This window comes from Pezoporus occidentalis, unplaced genomic scaffold (assembly GCF_034315485.1).
Source record: "Pezoporus occidentalis ecotype Australia unplaced genomic scaffold, CSIRO_AGI_Poc_V1 ctg53, whole genome shotgun sequence".
Taxonomy (NCBI): Eukaryota; Metazoa; Chordata; class Aves; order Psittaciformes; family Psittacidae; genus Pezoporus; species Pezoporus occidentalis.
Genome location: NW_026915866.1, coordinates 2,047,395 through 2,062,324, shown reverse-complemented (window position 1 = coordinate 2,062,324; position 14,930 = coordinate 2,047,395). Strand labels below are relative to the sequence as shown.

General features: G+C 51.5%; 2 protein-coding genes across 4 annotated transcripts in view; one reads left to right on the top strand and one right to left on the bottom strand.

The window, feature by feature from the left end:
* The first annotated feature begins 3,422 nt into the window (after positions 1-3,422).
* Positions 3,423-8,914, top strand: DUSP4 (dual specificity phosphatase 4). The gene is made up of 4 exons (XM_062637565.1): positions 3,423-3,819; positions 6,354-6,490; positions 6,912-7,131; positions 7,337-8,914. Exons 1-4 carry the CDS (start codon positions 3,423-3,425, stop codon positions 7,720-7,722), a joined length of 1,140 nt encoding a protein of 379 aa, XP_062493549.1. The 3' UTR covers positions 7,723-8,914.
* A 58-nt stretch (positions 8,915-8,972) lies between these two features.
* Positions 8,973-14,930, bottom strand: part of TNKS (tankyrase) — a 139,949-nt gene continuing 133,991 nt past the window's right edge. For all 3 annotated transcript variants that reach the window (XM_062637562.1, XM_062637563.1, XM_062637564.1), the window contains one exon: positions 8,973-14,016. In XM_062637562.1, coding sequence (XP_062493546.1) covers positions 13,930-14,016 — 87 coding nt within the window. In that variant the 3' untranslated portion in view covers positions 8,973-13,929. The remainder of the gene's footprint in view (positions 14,017-14,930) is intronic.

Sequence of the window (14,930 nt, the reverse complement as noted above, 5' to 3'; positions counted from 1 at the left end):
TGCTGGAAATGAACATTTTCCCCTCCTCCACCTCCTTAACCAACCTTGCATAATTTTCCCTTTAGCCTCCCTAGACAGGTTCGTTACAATTCCCCTCCATTAATATGCAAATATGCCCTAGAGGAAAAGAGAGCCTGGATTTATTAACATGAATCTGTTAACTCTGTCACTGCTGCACTGCCCTTTGCAGACAGGAGGATGCTTCCCCCAGCCTGGAAAGCTGGGAGAAAGACACTACGAAAGGAGAACCATAACGTGCAGCATGAAGACAGAGAGGAGCAATGACCCCGCAGCAGCCCGGCAAGGCTGGGTTCTGCGGGTAAGTGCAGACTTGCGAGTTGTTAAGACCTTGATTCTGCCTTTCACTTCTGCCACAGGCTTCCTGCACATGCCAGGGCAAACCACTCAACCCTTCGGCTAACCGCTGGGAGCTGCTGGGGGAAGGTGCCAGCATCCTTACGCTGCAACCTCTGCCACGTGCTGAGAGCGGCAGGGACACAGCTCAGCACAGCCAGCTGACCAGGAGGACGGGGGGAATCGAGTTCGTGGGATAACTCCTGCAAAGCAAAACCCTGGCCTGTGTCCAGCCCAGGTGGTACAGAGGGAGGCACATCTGCCCTGTGGCTGAGGCCTGCGTCATGATGCAGCATGCCAGAGCCCCACGTGTGAGCGCTGGGGCCAGGAGCTGGGGGAGCAGGGCCAGGAAAGCCTGGAGGAGCCCAGAGGGATCTGGGCTGAGCTCAGCAGGTTGCCCACCCAGGGGAACTCGTGCCTCAGCATTTCTCTGGGCCGGATAAGCCTTCAGATAGCCAAACAAATGGGTATCTATTGGCTGGCAAATTCACAGCCTGGATCTAATTTGGTTTCCACTGCCACAGTGACATGAGGTGTAAATTCCTTTTCCTTAATTCAAGGTACATATTGACATTTAATCATGCAAATATGTGCCTCCTTTGGCAATTCATTTCCCTCCAGCTTCTTTCAACAACTACCTCTTCTGGCCAGGGCCCTATAAAAGATGATTCTTTGACTGTTGCAAAGGAAATGAATGTCTCTTGCTCTCCCTCTCTTTTCTTTTGGTTGGTTGTTTTCCAGCAGGGTATATTTCAGTTTATGCTATGCAGATGCCGATTGACAGGAATATTAGCTTTCACGCTTCTCTAGGTTTGCAAAGTCAGAACACGAAGCCGTATCGGCTTCTCCCATCCCCACCCTTCCCCCTTTCCCCAGCCCTTCCTGCACCCCCTGCGCCTCCACACCAGGAATTGTGTTGGTTCTTCCGCCTTGTGGCTTCTGCCTTTCAAGGTGGTTCTTGGTTGTCCCATCATAACAGACAAGGCTAACAAGGTTTCCTTCTCAGCTAACTGCTGAGATCCCTTTTTATCCCCAGTGGTGGATCCTGCCTGGGTGCCATTGACTTGGTCCGGTTTGGGTGCTCTCACCTTCGGGTTCAGCCAGCAGTCTCTGAGCCATCACCATCCTCCTGCACCATGTCAATGCTGTCTTCCTCTCCGACCTCAGACCATCTTGGTCCAGTCACATGATGGACCAAGAAGAGAAAAGTGAGGATGCCAGGCCCTGCCTCCAAAGATATATGCTCTGTGCCCTTGGTCATCCAATTTTAGTGTAAAGGCTGAAGAGAATAGTGCAGTGGCATTGCAGCCAGCAGGCCAGATCATCACATGATAGTGGCCAACGTCTCCTGCCCAGGGGGAGCAAAGAAACAAGAGTATTTTGGCATCGGCTCTTGAGTAAAGCTCCCTGAGACATTTCTGATGGTCCAGCTTGAGTTCCAGTCATGCTAAGAGAGCATCACTTTCAATTACTTTGAAATCACATTCTCGGTTTGAGGTGTTTTTTTTTGTCTCTGGTAGCGCTCTCTAAAGGAAGAAAATGTGTCCCTGGCACGTCGCTGGCCACTCAGAGTTTACTTCAGTAATAAATAGGTTTCTTCTTCCCTAGTGCCTGCTGCAGGTTGGAAGGGGAGAAAATCAGCCTTCCACCCCTGCTGCATTAGGCAGCAGGCTCCAGTAGATACCTGGAGGGGGTGTATTACACAAATGGCAGCTATGTTTCCCCCATAGCTCTGCTTGGCTGGTGAAGGGTTGGCACAGCACACAAACGGTAGGGGTGCAAAGATCAGGCTGACGCAGATGGAGAGCAGAATCCAGCAGCAGTCAGAGAGCAGAGTGTGCGGGAGAGGCAGCAGTGGGACACAGCTATAGAACATGCGTGGTAGGCTGTATTCCTCTCAGGTGGACACGCACAGCAAGGTGTTACCCTGTTCAAATCAACAGCTATGGGCATGCAGGGGAAGGGAATTCATGCTGCCTGTCCAAAATGCTGCTCTCTGTGGAAAGCAGCGACCGGGGCAGATGGGCTTGGGTAACTCCCACAAGGTCCAGGTCTACATTTGGGCACTGTCAGATCTCTGGAGCAGACGCACCTGGAACTGGCCAGCATCTGTTCTCAGGAAACACCCTGAGCACAGTTGTTGGCAGTGAGGCTTGTGGCATCGCTTTAGTTTGAAAGCAGCCTGATGGGGACCAGTGGGTGAAGATGACTCTGTGTAAGGTGGCCGTTATGGGGAGGCCCTCTTGGGGTCACTTCAGGGCTGTCAATTTCCCTCTTTGACTTTTAACCATAAATAGTTAATAGTCATATAGTTAACAGTCAAATCCCATGTGAGGAATCAGACTGAAGAGCCTTCCATGGGGCTGCTCCTTAGGCAGGGTGCTGTGGTGCTTTACGGGGCTGTTTTCAGACAGCGACAACGTTGCAGCGGCGGCGTGCTCTGTGTGGCCCACGCTCTCTATGCGCGCAGCGGCAGGCACACACAGCGTATACAGAGCGGGCTGCGGAGCTTCCTGCAGATCCCTGCTTCGCCCTACCCAGCCCAGCCTGGACAGGAGCAAAGCGACAAAGCGCACACGTGTGTACCCCGCCGCCTAGTGCATACATGCGCATACCCAGCGGGGGTATCGGGGTGACACCGAGCGCGGGCGGCACCACCCATTTCCCCTCTCCCCTCCCCCCAAACTCCTTGCTCCATTCACAAACCGAGGGCGAACATGGCCGGAGTGTTTTTTTTTGTGAATGGGAGGAGGCGGTGACGGCGCGCGCGCGCGCCCCTTCGCCCCGCCCCGCCCATTCATCCCGCGCCGCGGCGAGCGCGGCGCGGGATGAATGGGCGGGGCGGGGCGAAGGGGCGGGCGCGCGCGCGCTCGCCCGGCCCGCCGCTCCCCTCCCCCCCCTCCCCCTCCCCCTCCCCCTCCCCCCGGGGTAGTAAAGGCTCCGCCGTCCGCCGCGCGCGGGGGTGCGCGAGCGGCACCGGCAGCAGGGTTCCCTCCCCCTCCCCACCCCCCCCCCCAATCCCCTTCCCTCGCTGCCGGTCCCGGTCCCGGTCCCGGTCATTCCCCGCCATGGTGGCCACGGAAGGTCTGCGGGAGATGGAGGGCAGCGCGCTGCGGCGCCTGGTGTGCCGCGAAGAGGCCGGCGGCGGCGGCGGCAACGGGAGGTGCCTGGTGTTGGACTGCCGTCCGTTCTTGGCTCACAGCGCCGGGCACATCCGCGGCTCTCTGAACGTGCGGTGCAACACGATCGTTCGGCGCCGGTCGAAGGGGTCCGTGAGCCTGGAGCAGATCCTGCCGGCCGAGGGGGACGTGCGAGCGCGGCTGCGCGCGGGGCTCTACGCCGCCGTCGTGGTGTACGACGAGCGCAGCCCGCGCGCGGAGGCCCTGCGCGAGGACAGCACCGTGGCGCTCGTGGTGCGCGCGCTCCGCCGCGACACGGCGCGCGCCGACATCCGCCTCCTCGCAGGTACCGGCGGGGGGGGGCTGGGTATCGTGATAGTGGGGGGGGGGGTCTCCGATGAACCGTGAGCGGGTTGGGAGCGACCCCGAGAAGCGAACCCCCTTTGGAAGCGTGTGTGTGTGTATGGGATCCCCCTCCTTGCCTGAGCTCAGCCCCACGCTGCCGGTGCCCGTCTGCAGCGGGCAGAGCCATCCCCCACATGCCTCTGTGTTTGCGACCGGAGCTTTGCCCCCGCCGCGCTCTCAGCGCCGGCATGTAGTGAATGGAGCGCTGCGAGTGGTGGTGAGAATTGCCGTGAGGCGGTTGAGGGGAGGGGATGCGCGGCTGGGGCTGCTGCGTGAGCTCTGTGGGGGCTTTCTTCTTTGTTTATAGCCTGAGAGTTAATTTATCCCTTGGTTTACTTACAGCAGGGGTGAGGATGTGTATGCAGGGTAGCAAATCCATTCGGAGGGTTGATAGATGGGGGAGCTGGCACTTGTGTTGTACTAGGCACAGTAAAACCAGCAGGAGCTGTTCCGCGGATGCGATACGATGTGCTGCTGCGGGAGCGCCGGCACAGCGAGGGCTGGCTCGGGTGCACGCTCTCTGGTCCTTCGCCATGAACCGTCGCGGTGCTAGGAGCCGTGCGTGTGTTAGGAAACACTGGCGGTGCTTCAGGGGTGGCCTTTGACAGCTGAGGGCTTCTGGTGTCCCTGTGGCAGAGTGCTTGGGGTTTCCAGCCCTTTACTTTTGAGGAACGGACTCAGTCTTGGCGCAGGAGACTTCCTCCTTCCTTACCACGGAGCTGCTAAAATGGTTGGGCTTTCACAAGAGCCGTGCTAGCACAGCACTGTGCGGGTCCGAGTGCAGATGTATCGGGTGCAGGTCACAGCGAAGACCTGTGTGTGTTTTGTGTAGATCAGACTGCGGCCAGGCTCCCTGTGAAACTGCCCTGCTGGGTGCTGCTGGGCCATGGGCACCAGCGTGGCATGGTTCCTGTGTCAGGCGGGGTCCACATACACGGCCAGCAGCAGCACACCGCTGCATGGAGCAGCTGGATGTGGTGCTTGGCCAAACAGGCATTAGAGCTGATAAGGGTACATTGAAGAGATACCCCTTTGTTTGAAAGGGTCGGTTTGCCTTTCCAAGGCAGAAGGTGTGCACACGTCACCCTAAGCAGCTCAGGATGGTGCGATGGCCACCTGAGTGGGATGTGTGTGATAGACCCAGGGATTTTGGGATCAGACCTCCTGAAGATAGACGTGTAGCAGGGGCACTTGGTTTTGGGTGCGCTTCCAAATTGAACCAGTGGGACCACAAAAGGATGTCAGGTCCTGGAAGCAGAGCCTCTGCAAACTGTCCTGCTCCTGTGGGAGCGACAGTGCAAATTCAGGGATGCGCACGCATGTTCCCGCTTCAAGGTGCCAGAGCCTTTCCTTGTGTAGGGGGATGATACCAGGAAGGACACTGGGATACAGGCAGTGTCTGTCTCTAGTTGCTTAGGGATTCCTGGGCTGCTTTGCTGCGGACACTTACACTCACTGGTGGTGTGACTGTCTTGATCGGGGCAGTCTCAGAGCTGAGGCTGGGTAAGGAACATGTCCTTGTGTGTGTGTGCTCTGGCAAGCCCAGATGCAGGCACAGGACCTGCAGTTAGGGTGAGCCTTCAGGAGCTATCCTGGGAATCAGGGCTTGGTCTAGTGAGATTCTTGTGGTAATAGTTCAATACCTGATTTCCGTTGGTTTTAAGGCTCAAGGTCAGGCTGCATAAGGATGCCAGGGGTTTTGATTCGATTTGAATGGGAGAAGGAAATCTCACCTGAAGTGTTTATTTGCAGCCAACACGGCAGTTTCTCTGGCCTGGGAAGCCAGTGGGGTTTGCTCTTGTTTTACCTGCTGTTAGGAAGACCTGAGGTCACCTTTGCTTATCCCCCTGGCAGCGGGTCAGGGAAGCAGCTGCTCTTTCACAGGGCACTTGCCTGTTCAGCTCACACCTGTGTCCTTGAGAGGCAATGGGCACCTCTCCGGAGAGCTGCTTTGCTGTGGGGTTAGCTTCAGTGTACCTGGCCAGTGCCAGGGCTCCCCTGACCCATTGTTTCTGGTGAGCTCTGGGCTGGAGGGTCAAGCTGGGAAAGCTGGAGACCTCCCTGTGCTTTGCAGCAGGATGATGTATCCGAGGAAGCTGGGAACTGAACAGTCCTTGGCATGGGAGCAGCTTTTCCCATTGAGGTGAGAGGATGCTTGCATCAAATCCCCTCTCCATCGTCTTTGATGGCTTTGGTTTGGGGTTTTGGCTAGCAGTGCGTAGGGGACTAAACCTGAGAACAGGGACTTTGAGGCAGCCAAGAGCATTGCAGAGTTCTTGGAGCTCTGGTTCCAAGGGAGTGGTGGGGCCTTAAGGATTCCCCCTGTGCTGCCAGGAGCCTACTTGCGGATCCTGGGGCAGGAGACCACTCTCCATCACTGCAGCATCATCTAGTGGCGAAGGGCATGGAGGGATGCGTCAGCTCCAGCTCCGGTGTTCTGCAGTGGGATAACGCTTTCTGCCTCTCTCCTTGCAGGGGGTTACGAGCGCTTCTCCTCGGAGTACCCCGAGTTCTGTGCAAAAACCAAGTCCCTGAGCAATGTGTCACCCCCCACCAGTGCCGAAACCCTGGATTTGGGCTGTAGTTCCTGTGGGACCCCCTTTCATGACCAGGTATGTCTAGAAGCCTGGTGTTCAGCTCTTTTGATGGCTCCTTCCAAAATTCCAACCTGGTCCTGCTGGAGTTTCAATCTTTCCCTGATTCCAGCAGAGCCAGAGCCTGGCTTCCTTTCCTCTGTATGGTGGTCCTCCCGATCCCAGAGTGTTTGTGCTTCCTGGGGAACTGACAAGCCCAGATCCTATTAACCACACTGGCCTGTTCCTGAACAGGATTGGGGGGGGGGGGCAAAATGGGTTTAGCAGCCCAGAAGGGACTGCTTCTGGGCTCTCTCTGCTCTCTCTCTGCTCCCTCTTTCCAGGGCCTGGACCAGGTGCCAGGTTCCTGCGCTGCTCAGGGCCTCCAAGCCATCTGGACGTGTCTTGCCCACCGCTGTCCCCTGGTCACCCCCACAGCTGTTGTTTTCCTCTGTAACAGGGTGGCCCTGTGGAAATCCTTCCCTTCCTCTACCTTGGCAGCGCCTACCACGCTGCCCGGCGGGACATGCTCGATGCTCTGGGCATCACAGCCCTCCTGAACGTCTCCTCAGACTGCCCCAACCACTTCGAGGGGCTCTACCAGTACAAGTGTATCCCGGTGGAGGATAACCACAAAGCCGACATCAGCTCCTGGTTCATGGAGGCAATTGAGTACATTGGTGAGTGCTTGTGTCTGTGTGTGTTTCACTGGGAGGGAGGTTCCCGCCTCGAAGTCCTGGAGGGTCAGAGGGGCCTGGGGTCCAGCAGGTTCGAAGCCAGTTGTTGCTGTGGTGGGAGGGAGGTCAGCACCTCCTGCAGGTCCGGTGAGGGGTTGGGCTGTGTTGGAAGCGCCGTGGTCTCACCTCTCATGCCGTTGCCCTCCAGACTCAGTGAAGGAGTGCTGTGGCCGGGTCCTGGTCCACTGCCAGGCTGGTATCTCCCGCTCAGCCACTATCTGCCTGGCTTACCTGATGATGAAGAAGCGTGTCAAGCTGGAGGAGGCCTTCGAGTTCGTGAAGCAGCGCCGGAGCATCATCTCCCCTAACTTCAGCTTCATGGGGCAGCTGCTGCAGTTCGAGTCGCAGGTGTTGGCCACCTCGTACACAGTGGAAGCCGTCAGCCCCTCTGGGAAGCTGCGGGAGCGGGGCAAGGCCACCTCCACACCCACCTCTCCGTTTGTCTTCAGCTTCCCAGTCTCGGTCGGTGTCCACGCCACCCCCAGCAGCCTCCCCTACCTGCACAGCCCCATCACCACGTCACCCAGCTGTTAGCTCAGGGGCTGAGGCCAGCCAGGCAGAGGGGGCTGGGCGTGGAGTGGGGCAGGAGGGCATGGAGCCCTGTGATGCTAAAGCAATAGTGCTGGACACTGCCATTCACCCTGGACTCGATGTCTTCTTTTCGTAGGGAAATTTCTTACCTCATCTTGTTTTTTTTTGCTTTGTAATTTTATGTTTTGAAAGCATGAAAGTTGTAAAAGCCACAAGCCCTGACACCGTCCAGGCTCTTTGGGGAAGGAAAAGAATGGTATACTGGGTTTCCTCAAGTGCCTGGCCTTCATCTCTTTCCATCCCTATTTGATTGTCTTCTTTTTAAAAGAAAGATACAGCTCCCCTTCTCCCCATACTTCTGCCCCTAGCTCATCCGGGTTGAAAAGGGAGCACACCCTCTTTGACTGTGCAGCTGTCTTCCCCCTTGCACAAAGAGACATGGGTGTGTGTGGTGGGTGCTGCTTACCTGAGCCAGTTACACTGGGTGAGGAGCAGAGCTGCAGGCACGGCCTTGGGGTGAGCAGGAGTGGTGGCACAGTGGTGGCTGCCTGCAGTCAGCCTCAGCCTTGCCAGTTGCCTATGGAAGTGATGCAGGAGCTGGGAAAGGCACCAGCTAAACCCATTCCTGTGGCTGGGAGGGGGGTAGGACAGGGAGATGCAGTCCTAAATGACTCTTTTCTTGCCTCTGTGGGTCCCTGGTTCCTACAAAACTGAGGTCCAATCTCCTGTGGCTTAGAGAAGAGAAGGAAAGGGTGAGGGCAGCAGTCTGGGCTGCTTCTGATTACTCCCTCTGTTTCCTCCCCACCCATCCCACCGCTGCTCTTCCAAAAAAGGCAGGATGGGATGTGGGTGTAATGGAAGAGAGAAGCAGCCAGGTGGAAGAAAGGCTGGCCCAGAGACATCCATCCAGAATCTTCAATCTTCCTCCAGCCCTTCTCCACCTGAGCTGGGTGTTGTTCACCTGTACAACACTGCTGCAGCCTGCGGTCCAAGCCTGGAGAATGCCTCATCCTCAACCCACCTGGAGCCGTGTTTCCCCCCAGTCCCATCCAGCACATGAGATGCCTGTGTGGCTGATGTACATATGTATGGTTTGTTCCCTTTTTATTTTCTAGAAATTAACTTTTTATTTATTGCCTGAGGGAGGGAGAAAACAAACTGTTTGGAGAAAATAAAAATAAACCTGTTTTCAACAGTTGTGGCTGGAGCAGGTTTGTGCTAAAGCCAAGAGACAATGGCAGCTTCTACAGAGCAACTGTTAAAAATGTATTTATTGAATTTTAAACTAGTACAAGTATTGCAGATCAGACATTTAGCCAAGCACATTTATAGATCAAACTCGGTTGTTACAGAGATGTTACCTAAAGTCCACCGTGTGTAGGTAGGCTGAGAACCTGCCCATCGTCTTCTTTGAGAGAGAAGGTAAAGGAGGAAATAAATAAATGATAACCCAGTCCCAGGTAATTGGCAACCAAGAGAGGAAACACGCAGGGCTAGTTATGAAAACAAGTTATACAAAGAAAGGTCTAAAAACTCAACTCCCAGGTACACTGTCATCTAAGTTGGCAGAGAAAGCAACCGAAAGAAGATGCGCAAGCTCATGGGACTGCGGCACAGAAACATCCCCACTTCAATGGCCAGAGCTGGAGCAAGTTCTGCAGCTGTTAAGGAGGAAGTGTCAGAACTACCATCTGATGCAGGGACTCTTAATGGTCCGTATTAGTAATTAACAGAACCAACACTAAAAATTGCCACCAGCAGGATCAGTAGGACAGAAACAGATGTATCGAAACCAGTCAGACAATATGACCTGACAGGCATATGTGAGAGTGTAATGGGAAATGCATCTGTTTCTCACGTCCCCTGCTGGTTCCTGGGCTCGTTCACCTCGCTTCAGAAGTTGTAACATTTGCTGTCTCCTGGTCCTCTAGCTTTCACAGGTGGGAACACTGCCACTCCACCTCTGCTGCTCCCTGAAAGATGAGGAGAGCATGCTCTGGGCTGTGCCAAAGCCACCACCTCTGATCATCAATAGATTCAAGTCTATGGTGGCTCACAGGCCACTCACTACCCAAGGCTAGAATTGCATCTGTACTTACCTACATCTTCCCCAGCAGTGCTGCAGCATAGCTTAAAATGACTGAAGCGTGCATCAGACCTTCAGCTGAGAAAGACCAGCAGTGTTCCAACTAACCTGTTTTGTGTTTGCACCCTTCCTTTTACCCACCTTTCTGAATAATCTGGGTCATTTCTGTTAACAGTTCCATATGGAAACTCTAGGTAGTGCAAGTACTGTGCAGGAGCTTGGACTGCACTGCAGGGATGCAGGAGTGTCTCGTAAGAAGATCTGCCGCTGTCTTTAGTTCTGCAGGCCACACAGTGGCACATGTTAGCATCCCTCAAGCACATCTTGCATTCACAGTGAGCAGACATTTCCTCTAACCTACAACAAACAGTAGGATCAGCTAGTTTCCAGAGCCAAGGAAGCACCCTCCTCCAGAAGCTACTCTGTCCCCTGTACCACGTGCCTCTTGTGTGTCTGCTGCCCACCAAAGCCAGCAATGCAGAACATTTTGTGGGGCTTTCTTTTTGCTTAAGTAAGTGTAGAGGTTAGGTTTGGGGTACTCCTGTTATCAGTAAGCACGGTAATAAAGTTTGCAAGCAAAATAAATTCCTGCTGCATAATGCAATGGGATTCCATCACATGCAAACATTCAAAACGAAGGTTAGAAAAACACATTGCTCATTCCTTGGACTGCACACCAATAGTGACCGCAAAATGGTGGAAGTAGCACAAGAGGTTTGTAACAGTCTCTGTGGAGCTGGGATCAGAACAAAGTGGCAGATAAAAATAAGGGTGAGAAAATAAGATACCATAAGGTGTACTGTACTCTCTGCTTTTAATCCTAACAAGTTTTGTTGACAGCATTCAGACTGCTGTGTCACTCTGCACCATGTACCTGATTCATCTGTCTCATGGAAACAATGTCAGCAACAGAGAGCAGAACCCTCCATTCTTCGCTACGTGATGAAGTTTCTTTCTGTTTGCCTATTAAGGTCCTGACGTTTCAAAATGCTGCCTCAAAGGGACATGGGCAAAAATCAACAGGCCTGAGAGAGACAACTGTCCTTTTCCCAGCAGACACCATGCCCTGTCCCAGGGGGAACAGCTCTTTCTGGAGCCAAGTGAGAGGTGCCCAGGCTCCCAAACCTATGAGATGGCTTAGCCCAGAATGTTCTTGCATCCTCGGCTCCTCCTGTGCCTCCACTGGTGACTCAATGCTGCAAATGAGCAACTGGTGAGCAGGGGACCGCCCTTCCCAGGAAGTCAGAAAACCATTTCTCAGGAGGCAGCAGCTGCCTGGTCACAGGGGCATGCCTTTTTTAAGGTCCCATTCTCTAGAATTAGGAAGCATCATGTTAACTCCCTTGGGTGAAGCAGCAGCATCTGTACCGTTAACAACCTGCCAAATACAGCCCTACCACCAAAACCATCACCAGCTTTCTCACGGGTAACTTTGATACTGATGGGCAGATCCTCACTTTGTTTGAAACTGGAAGAGGAGCTACAACAACATATGCCAGGAGAGGCAGATGCTACTCCCGCACAGATTTCTATGACACACAGACGCACCATCAGGCCTAGGTATTCCTCTCTGTCTGGTCACGAACAGACAGGAGATCACATCATTACAAGACAAAAACCACTGCAAAACGATTTCCTCACACAGCACCTTTACTCTGCACGGAACATCAGGTACGTTAACACTGGCAGTTCAAAGATACTGGACAGTATTTTTATCCTCTAGAAGTTCAAGGCTGCAGAAGAAATCCAGACTAGCCATTAGTTCAATCAGCACACAGGAAACAACAAGCAAGAACGGAATCTGTGCGGGCTTGGTGGGGTTTTTCTGTTTTTAGGTTTGTTCGTGCTTTTGAAAGATGTAAAGCTGTTAACTTCCACACTGACATTAACCATTTTGCTCACCTAAGCAGCACAACTGTTTCACCATTTAAAACTATGTCTAACTGGGGATGGTGAGCAAACACGCACTCTCACTGCTATCTGAAACCCTAGCGTAGATAGGCACATCTCCCAACTCCGTTATTAGCTAAGTTAAAAACAAACCCCAAACTTTAATGATGAATACAAAGCTTCAAAGCCTAGTGGTGATCTCTGCAATCCTAACACTATTAAACAAGTAGCCAAAATACAAGCACCCAATTTCATCAATGAAATCTGATTAAAAGGACAACTAGGCTAGAGCCTGCCTTGGACTTCAAAGCTACATATTTAATCAGGTCACAAAATGAAGCGAGAACCATAGATCCACTGCCAGCTTAAGAAAAGTAAACCCCAAAGTTCAAGGATTTGTTGGAATATTGCTACTTCTAAGGTTTTCTCTAAAGAGAATTACAAACAGCTGATGTGCAGGTAGCCATATTGCACTAAATGACTGGTTTTACAGTGGGTGAAGCTCCTCTGCGAGGACAGCTTGCTTCAGCATTAATGTCTTCATGCTAAAACTGAAACTGCGTGTCTTAATGCTGAAAGTGAAAAGCTCTTCAGGTTTAAGTCTGTTTTATCCAAACACATCTGCAAACTCCCACTTATGGGGAGCACATCCATTTTTATAAACAAAAAGCATGCTATTCTGCCGTTTCCTTGCTTTAAGGGGGATGACACCTGAATGCATGAACTGGATCATCAGATACTCAATGGTGCTGGTTGACAGGAAAACATACGGCACGTTGTGTTCCAAGGAACGTCTTTTTCTCCAGTCGTTACATGCTCAACACTGAAGCACATCTCCTGGTATTGGTTGGTAAGAAAACAAAATGAACACGGCTCGGTTTTCAGCCTTCTCTGAAGCTGTTAAACCAACAATAACAAAAAAATCTGTTTCTACTTCTGTTAAATGCATATCCTCCATGAGGGGGACTTCTGAAACTGTTTGATGCTGTGCTATGCAATGCTTAAAAATAACTTTCTCTTACCCAGTGAAATAAACCTGGGAACTCGCGGGGAAGGGGATTTGAGTGAATAAATCCTAGCTTTGTTCTCTGGTATACCTGCAAAGAAAGCCACTTGCCCACTGGTGTTTTAAAAGTTCATTCTCATCAAAATGTAAAATCGATATTTAAAAAAATTACTATTTTTTGTAAATCCTTTAAACTCTTCAACTGTGATGTCACACGCAAAGGCGTGACACAAAGCTGTTATAATACACTCTTCACGACCAGTCTGAAACCCATATACTGGGTCTCATATCACAGAGGGACATGAACCAGATATGCCCTCATGCATGCAATCTTCTGACTTTTCACCTGTTACCTCCCAGCAAAACCATGCGCCACTGGAACCGGAGAACGTTTCACAGACTTCATGTACTTAATAGAAGCCTTATAAAACGTTCTTTTAGAGATGCCAGCAGAGGGCATTGACCTGCTTTATGAAGTTGTTCTTCCAAGCCCAAGAGCTGGTTTTACCCTTGCAAACACTTCCTAGGGCTTCCCCCAGAAAACTCACACAGACAAAGCAGTGAACTGACATGATTTGTTTCCACTCTAAAGCTACACTCACTCATATTATCATTTGCTCAGAGGTGTGCAAAAAACCCCTATATTGAAGAACTGGACCTAGCCCCTTCTCAGATTAAATTCATATTGCATTGTTAACAATTTTAGTCAACTCGACTTTGTGCAAAATATCTTTAAGAAGGTTCTGGCTCAACTTCAGAATACAAAAGGAAAATAAATAGTTGACTAGGATCTCTTGAAAACATAAAATGAATGGTGTATGCTGAAAAGAAAGTTATGGGCTTAATGCAATTGGTCTGCAAATAACTAGAATAGTAGTGTCTGACATTTTAACATGTGAGATGGCACTGATAAAGATTTCTGTTTGCACAATAATGTTCCCAAAGTCTAGATCAAAACAACATTATTTTACACAAAGTAACTGCAGAGACTAGGAGCCTGAGATATGTTATTAAAAGGCAGTCCCTTGTAAACTTTCCTCAAAAGGAACAGTAGCAGTTGAGTATGCAAGAGTTACTCATATCATATTCATCAAGACAGCAATGCTTCATAAAAGACATACAGCTTATTTCCAGGTTGTTAACAATTTTATATGATACTGATTTTCTGAAACACGCATCCATCCAGTCCAAGATTGAAGTCACATCCTTCTTCACTGCTCTGTAGCTACTAGGTCTTTTGCTCTGCTGCTGTTGCTGTCTGTGAGGGAGCTTCTGGCTTCACAATCTGGTACGTAATGAGATATTCTGGGTAAGCCTGGAAGTGAGGCAATAAAAAAAAAAATAAAAAAATCATTGCTTTATGCAAGGGTATGCTCAGCAAGTTCACGCACTGGAATTCACAAAACAGTGATCAGGAAGGACACTGCAAGGAATCGCCTCCGTGTTCTTAGAGTGCAAAAGAAAAAGCAGACTTCAAACCTAGCCAGCACTAAGTGGGACCTCCTTAATGCAGTCAATACCTTTGGGAATGCACTAGCATAAAGAAAGATGGCTCTTCCATGCAGACACTGCCGGAAATCGTGTGCGCAACAGGAATTCACAGTCAGAGTTACTCTCCTTGTTAGCTAACCCTATAGGTCAGTCAGTGCCTGTAAGTCACTCAGAAATCTCAGACAACCAACACAGTCTAACCCTAAAATGCTGACTTGCCACGTGACCTGCAAATGCCTTTACTGGCAGTAAAATACTTAGCACGTCCAAAACATGTAGCCCAGTCATCTGTCCAGGGTTTTCTGAAGACAGCTGAAGTTGCTGGAGGGCAGGGCCCCACTCAGAAAGAGCCGGACAGATGAGAGGAGACTGGGCAAACAGAAGCCTCAAGAAATCCAGCAAGGGCAAATGCACCTCGGATTAAGTCCTTGTAGTAACATTGCAGGATGGGAAGCAGTTCTGCTGAAAAGGTGCTGGGTGTCCTTGGGTGACAGCAAGCTAAAGTGGAATCAAGCATGTCCTGGCAGCAATAGAGGCCACCAGCATCACGTGGTACATCGACAGCAGTGTAGCCAATTAACCAAGTGTAGCAGTGATTGCCAGTTATTCAGTACTCACTTGAACACATCTAGACAACCGCATACAATTTTTAGGCCTTCCAGTACAAGAAAGATGCCAACAAGCTGGAGCCAAGTTCAGCAAAGGACCAGTAAGATAGTCAGCAGGAGAGAGCACAGG